Genomic DNA, 7,677 nt, shown 5'->3' with positions numbered 1-7,677 from the left:
GCTTAAGAGTAAACTAATTACAACTTTGTTAAAAGTTCTCATTTGTAATCAACCACGTGGTTGTGAAACATAGTAAACACATCTCAACCGAAAAAGGCATTCATGAGAAAAAGTGACGCAGTTTAAAAAGAGAGATGTGATACACTATACTGGCCAGTTGTGTTGGCTGAACCTGATGTGAAAGCCACATTCTCTGGCCGAGCCATCCCTTGCCAACATGGCTATAATGCATTTAGATGAGTGCTAGAAGGGGGTGGGGATTGCCAGCATCGTTGGCTTTAACTCCCAACAGATGAATGTGAAGCTGACTGTTAGGCTTTGCTGGGACCTCATCCAAATACTGTACATTTCCCCAAATATAAATGATTGTGCATGTTTTGTACAGTGTTAATCCATTTAAAATGTTAATTCAACCATGTAGGAAAGTGGGATTTAGGGATTTGTATTGAATCACTTCTGCGTTTCCACAGGGAATGTATGCACGTGCTTTCACTTTTACAGAGTTTTGTTTGCCCATATGTTAATGTTAAAAAGGCACGTATGGAATATTGCCTTACATTTGACCTGATGGGTTCTGCATTCAGATTAACGTACACAAATATGCACAAGACACCTTTGCATCCTCTCCTGTAATTATTTAGTACAGTTCTCTTTTACTTAAAAATTATCATAAATGCTGGTGTGCATTGGTTACCACACTGGACTTGCAATCCAGAAGTCGGCAGTTCTATTTGATCTCTTCGTGCGCGGCTCCCAAAACAATCTGCAACTTTCTCAAATCTCACTGCCGTTGTCCACCCATCAATATAAATAGGTACAACCACAGTTCAGTCTATTGGTAGCTCTCATGTGGTGGAGTAAGAATATTCCATCCCCTTCCAAAACGTCTGGCCAGTGTGGAAGAATAGGAAAAATATACCCCCTACAAGGGGCTCGATGGAGCTTCTAGTGAAGGCCTGCCTGCCTGCCTGCCATAAGTAACGTGAGCAAATAATTGCAGAACTGCATCTTTATATTTACCTAAAATTGTGGGTCGTTCAAATGCCTTTGGGAAAACAATTTCAAATACCAGTAGTACACTAGAACTGTTGTAATATCGTTTCTTTATGTTAAGGCTGCTTGTTTAAAATACTGCCATTTACTCAATACTGTAAGTTCCTGTATTACACGTATTATTTTGTAGAAAAAAAACAGTTGCTTGGAACTGATTAACTAGCTGCATGTTCTGAGTCATCCATCTCACGTGATCACATCCTGTTCATGGCACCACATCCAGCCATGAAAATAGGATCTGGCATAGCTTGACCTTTGCATTAGAAACTGGACACTTTGATCCGTCACACTTTAAAAGGTGTGTGCGCGAGTGTTTACAGCAGTTTTGTCAAACATTGGATAAGCTCCCCCCCCCCCCCAACTTCGAAACGTGAGCGTTATCTGACCATGTTTCACCATGCAGGTCTGAATGCAGGAGGGGAGTCGAGGTGTTGGTGCAAGAGTACAAAGGATACTCTGGAACTGCCCCTTGTGGACACTGTAGCCAGATTATATACACAATTGTGTAATACTAACAAGGTATTTCAAAGTTGCCGATACATTTGTCATGAAGCCAGCTAGTACACCCACAAAGACATTTTATTGATAAAAAATACAATATTTGAACGATAATTCAGTCGTTTCAAATTCTTACCGCACACAATTATTTTCTGAGAATGCCAGTGTTGGCTATATTATTTATAGGATTCAGTGTGCACTGTTACAGTGGTGTTCTTGCAGTCCATTGTATTGTGCATACGTGGTTGTGTGGTTATTGTTGCATCCTCATTCATTGTTTTGTCACCAGCAGATACTGATGGCTGATTATAAAGCTGGTTAGCCTTTGTATTTATCTTCCTTTCTTTTTTCTCTCCACACCTTTCAGGAATACAAAAAGATGATTCCTTTATTGGTTACATTAATTTACACCAATGAGCTTTCAGTATAATTTTCCATCATTTGCATTTATAACGTCTTAAAGAATTTTAATACAGGTGAATAGAAATGTGAACAGACAGCAATTGCTGACAATATATTTTACAGTCGTGGTGTTCTAAAATTCACTCACCCCAAAATAGATTGTTTAACTTCTCTTCCAGGATGTAAAATCCAATCACAATGATGAAGGAAGAAGAGAAAAATATGACCCTGGCTTCGAAGTTCATTTCAGTCAGCAATGGATATGCCCAGATGTCAGCATAATGTTTAACCCAGAGAATCCTGAAAATAAAGTGCGCCAGGTTGTTGGGGACATATAAAATGAACATACAGAAGCATTAGCTATAGAGAGTTCATTACTTTATCCCTTGAGTCATCGTACATTTGTAGAAATCTCCCAAGCAAAGGTAAATGCAATAATACTCGGTTCATATCTGTCCAGTGCTGTGCAGCCAGGAAATGTCTACAGCCAGGATTGATTTCGCCAAGTCAAATCCAAACCCATTCGCTTTCCCTTCAATCGTTTTGGATTCGCCAGAAACCATTATTATGTACGTGTGATGGCCATCACATTTGTACATCTGATTATGCTCATCTGTGCATTCAAATGTGAGGTCGTTTGATGTTAGAACCGTCAATCAAATTTCATGGCAAATTTGTTTCATTTTGAACCCGTCAAACAAAAATACTAATCTAATGCAACTTGTGGCCATAAAATACGTTGCCCTTGGTTACCATGCTCTTTGTAGGTCTGCTTGGTAAGTGTAAAAATTGAAGTCAATCGTTTTAAAAATAATACATTTACTACCGAGTGGACTTACCATGACACATAGCTGATGCTGAAAGCTGCAAGAATTGCTATGCCTGCCTTCTTGGAAGGGTACACGTGTCGTGTTGCATACATCTCTGCCAGCGCTATTGGTACAATTGTGGTGTGCTGTAAAAAGAAAGGGACATTTTTATATTGCTGTTCATTGTGGACGGACACCTGTTCGAACATATTGCAATAAATGCAGGTACACTTACGTGTTTATAAATGCAATCTAAATGTAATAGATATTTCCTAGTATACTTCACTGTGGCAGATGATATGTAAAAAAAACTGTTTTGCACAATGATAAACTGAAGTGTATTACGGAAACTACTAACTACAGTTAAAAACAAATGCCGACAAATGTTCATTGCATCTTAAGGCTTCAATTGAGCACATTACCATTGCGTGATTTTGCCATGGTGGGATAATCCCATCCAGTTGCTTCGGGTACACCAACTCACGGTCAACAGCATAAATGGTCCAGAATGACGTCATTACAAACTGGTAAAACACACAAGAAAAACAAACATGAGTGCAATCACGCGTTTCCGAGATTTACACACACACAAAATATATTAAGACTGGTGGCGATTAATAATGCGTGCCTCTTAACTCCTCACCACTGCCAGGGGGAAAGCCAGGGTGGCAAAAACCTTGTCTCGCAGTTGCGTCAATGTTTGCAGGGCATTTCCCCCTTTTCCTTTTCCTTGGATGAGTGCCAGAATGTCGACCAACACGCAAATACCGAAGTAGACCAACTGTAGATTCTGTGATATGAGAAACACGCAGCGTACATTTCAATAATTGCAATAGAAAGTTAATATTTTTCACGTAAAGTTAAATGTTTAAATGTCATCAAACAAGTACTTTGTTCAAGACGACTTTGCATTAACGTGAGCTATTCATATCGCATACATGGGACTGAACTGGTTACATATTTTGATTTAAAGCTTTCGTGACTGCAGGGATTCATATTATTGGTTATTTCGGTAAAGTCACGTAGAAGGGAAACAATAAAATAATAAAAATATAAAACAATAACCCAACCGTCAATGGATACCCATTGTAATTTATATATTCATTAACCCCACCCTCCCCCCTTTGCAAGAGGGCTAACACGTGATGTCATATCGATCACGCTATTTAAGGAACAGGAGGATTTCTCCACAAATCTAGCTGTCGCCTGATGAAGCGAGTTGTAATTGCTGGCGAAACGTCGTACTCAGATTGTCAATGTGGATTTGCTCTCCAACACACCGGTGTGCTGTACGAGTAACGAACTGGCATGTTCTGTTTACGTTACAAACCTGACAAATTAGCTGTGGCGGCTTTAACGACATTTATATTTACACCATCTAACCCAATAAAAAAACATTTACTATGGCTTAAATAACTTTGATTAAGAATATACAAAATTTGCTCGAGTATTCGTAATACTGTGTATGAACAAAATGTTTCAATTATCAAACATTTATATAAATAAGCTGCATTTAAATGCTGTCCGTTTTCAACACCTTGTGTCTACTGAATCGACAGTAGTGTCCATACAATTTACACATTTCTGGCTGCAGTCGTGGGATTCATTGCTTTGATCTTGGGGCCACAAGCCACGTGGGACTGAGCAACCCGGACACTGACTTCCGGGTTTCACAATCACCTTGCAGAGGTTTAGTCGCTCCAGGCTTCGCTATTGACCATTTGAGCAAAAAGCCACTTGTGCTTATGACCTGTAATTCGTACGTGAACATTCATTAATTGTAAAATTAATCAAGGATGTCTGTGCATTGCGAAAGGTTATCGGCTTCCCTCCATAAATCAGGGCGTTATCTTGGAAGAGGGGCAACGTGGGGATGAAAAACTAAATCCTTAACACGCATTCGGCCGTGTTAATGGTCAAATAACGTTTGTTTTGTGAACTCAACGAAACATTCCAGTTGCATTGCGTAATTTTCTTTGGGTCTTTAGATGTCACGAAAAATAATGCTTCATTGTTTAATGCTGGTGGTTTTAGTTTAGGCCCACATTTGCAGCCCGCTTTCCTGAATTATTACCCGGATTTGGAGTGGCCTGCTCGGCTGACTGCAGTCTCCTCTGCCCGCCAGACCATAGCAATACATCCCACACACACGATCCGACCAGTCTTTCGTATATTGTGAAGCAGTTAAACACATTGACATTTCAACACCGCATATTTATACATGTGAACGTTATTCCACACGTCTATGTAAGGGGACTTGTATTGTTCCGTTTAACACGTGGACTTTCGCGACCAATATCCATACGTTGGGGGGGGGGGTTAGATCTCGTAAATATAAATGTGTCGTTAAGCCACCACCATCCGACACATAGTTCCATTTAGTTCATAGTTCCATTTATTTGGTATAGCCCTGTGAGCCATTCGGCTCTTGAATCGGGTGCAACCGCAACAAACAAAAAACACGAACAAGGAAACATCTTAAAGTGACTATGTGACTGTGCAAACAGAAAATCCAGGAAAAAAACAGCAAAATATTCCTGAAATAGCACCGTACACCAACGCTGTGTGCAAAAATCCCAGTGGGATGCAAGTCAAACAACAACAACCACAAGACAAACTAAGATTAATGCCATCAGTCTAACTCCGTACCACAATAAACGAAAACATGGCCAAGCGAAAAAACGTTTTCGAAATCACCAAAATAAAGCCATAAATGCAATGTAACAGTGATCATAGGGACTGTGACCGAATTTTTAACAACACCAAACCCTAGAGCCATAGCTGACTGCATGAGTCACTCCACAACAACAGAAACATCAGTCGGAGTATCACATTTTTTAATGCACCTTTAAGATCAGCACGCTAAATCAAAATACAGATAATACACAGCCAATTAGTAAGCATTGTCACGAAAACAAAACGAGCCAATTAGTTTCGACTTCATACCTGTCAACCCATAAAGATCCATACGGCGTACAGCCGTTTCAATACGGGCAAAAACATTTATGTTTACTTTATATCTTTTTTTAATTTGTACCTATCGACGTGACTTTACCTAAAGACCCAAAGAACATTTCTTTGTGTTTCTCCCTTGTGATTGCACTTTGTACAAGCATGAACGTTGAGATTTATAAGGGCACGGGGTGATTAACGAGGTTTGAATTGGCCTGTCACAAGTTAGGGCACTGATAAGGCGTTGACAGGTACTGTATAATCATACTGATTTCGAATATAACCGCGAATTAATATACCCTTTGAAGGCATCAAAGGGGGTTTTACAGCTATGATTATAAGCTTGTGTACTGCTCTATGAATAGGGGAGGCAGAGGCTGGCTTATATACCGCCGCCCCCATTCGGCCCACACTAAGTGGCGGTAACGTTCTCACAGCGGCGCTCGTGCCAGGCTAGGTGCACTTTGAGGCCACGTGACGTGTGAAAGGGTGGGTGTCACGGGGTAGAGAGCCAGGTAGGTGCCCGTGGCTTGGTAACTGGCCAGATGCCCCATCTGTGCTCCCTACTGTTAATGTAACCTTAACAGAATGCCGGGAGCAATTGATGTTAGCGAGCACCTATTATCAAGGCCGACACGGTACACGTGGGGGTGGCCAGAACCACGCCCGGCCGCCTTTGTCTCCCCCCGTAGCGATAATTGCACACGCCGCACCAGGTACTCATTTGAGGCCGAGCCGACCTAGGGGAGGCCCAGGACCGGTTCGGATAATCGTCACTGGGCGTCGGTGGCCTTGAACTCGGATCGTGGCCGGCACAGCACCACGCCCGGCCGCCTTTGTCTCCCATGTGGCGATGTTTCGCACACCGCAATGTGTACTCATTTGAGGCTCAGTCGACCCACGGGAGGCCCGGGACACCGACACGCACACGCTCACCAAGTCGATGAAGGTCAGGTACTTCCAGTGGCCTCCGTAGCTCAGCGAGCCGGGCAGCGTAGCGGTGTTGTCCACGTGGAGGCTCACGGTGGTGCCGTACCACGCCGTGGCGGCTGCGTGCAGCGCCAGCAGCCCCGTGGTGCTCGAGCGGCCAGCCATGTGGATTGCTCTTCTTCTTGTTCCTCCTCTTCGTCTTCTTCTTGTTCCTCCTCTTCGTCTTCTTGTTCCTCCTCCTCTTCGTCTTCTTGTTCACTGCTTCCTGGGTGCTCGGTTGAAAATATCAAAGGGCAGCTGGACACGGCTGCGCGCTCCTCCGGTGCGTTACTCGGGATGTACCATGTTCACTTCCTTTAAAAAATAGGGGGGGTGGTGGAGGGGAGAGGTGTGGGAGTTTCATTTTTGAAAACATTTCAACTATTTTTTTTATTTTACCAGGTAAAGCCCCCGCCGAGCTATGCGGCTCTCTTTTTTTTTGCAGAAGCTGACCAGGCCACTAAATAATAAATTCAACGGAAGTGGCTTATCATGTGGACATTTTTCCCCGTAAGAAAAAAAAAACCGAAGGACCCCCAGAAAAATCCACGCAACCACGGGGAGAGAGAGACACGCAAACTCCACATACACAGCAGCAGGCATGAGATCGAACCCACGACTTCCTGTATACCAGGCGAGGTAGTTAACATCTAGCCACCGTGATGATGATGAGAGAGAGACACAAACTCCACATACACAGCAGCAGGCATGAGATCGAACCCACGACTTCCTGTATACCAGGCGAGGTAGTTAACATCTCCTAGCCACAGTGATGATGATGAGAGAGACACGCAAACTCCACATACACAGCAGCAGGCATGAGATCGAACCCACGACTTCCTGCATACCAAGCGAGGTAGTTAACATCTCCTAGACACCGTGATGATGATGAGAGACACAAACTCCACATACACAGCAGCAGGCATGAGATTGAACCCACGACTTCCTGCATACCAAGCGAGGTAGTTAACATCTCCTAGCCACAGTGATGATG

At 42.8% G+C, this 7,677-nt stretch overlaps 1 protein-coding gene across 1 annotated transcript; it reads right to left on the bottom strand.

The window, feature by feature from the left end:
- Window positions 1–1,614: 1,614 nt before the first annotated feature.
- LOC116941675 (androgen-induced gene 1 protein-like) lies at window positions 1,615–7,006 on the bottom strand. Its single transcript, XM_032952990.2, has 6 exons — window positions 6,651–7,006; window positions 3,406–3,552; window positions 3,185–3,286; window positions 2,793–2,908; window positions 2,102–2,253; window positions 1,615–1,911 (listed from the first exon to the last, which is right to left on the bottom strand). Exons 1-6 carry the CDS (start codon window positions 6,807–6,809, stop codon window positions 1,883–1,885), a joined length of 705 nt encoding a protein of 234 aa, XP_032808881.2. The 5' UTR covers window positions 6,810–7,006; the 3' UTR covers window positions 1,615–1,882.
- Between the last annotated feature and the right edge of the window lie 671 nt (window positions 7,007–7,677).

The sequence above is a fragment of the Petromyzon marinus genome, chromosome 12 (assembly GCF_048934315.1).
Source record: "Petromyzon marinus isolate PM22_M1 ecotype Great Lakes invasive population chromosome 12, UKy_Petmar_22M1.pri1.0, whole genome shotgun sequence".
Taxonomy (NCBI): Eukaryota; Metazoa; Chordata; class Hyperoartia; order Petromyzontiformes; family Petromyzontidae; genus Petromyzon; species Petromyzon marinus.
The sequence above is the reverse complement of the archived record's forward strand: the minus strand, read 5'-3'. Positions and strand labels throughout refer to the sequence as shown.

Bases quoted from the DNA above. Each gene is read 5' to 3' on its own strand.
- LOC116941675 (XM_032952990.2), bottom strand. From the start codon at position 6,809: ATGGCTGGCCGCTCGAGCACCACGGGGCTGCTGGCGCTGCACGCAGCC. The intron at 3,287-3,405 runs GTGAGGAGTTAA...GTGTTTTACCAG, and splicing joins TGGCTTTCCCCCTGGCAGTG to TTTGTAATGACGTCATTCTG. The intron at 2,909-3,184 runs GTAATGTGCTCA...TTCTTTTTACAG, and splicing joins CATGGCAAAATCACGCAATG to CACACCACAATTGTACCAAT.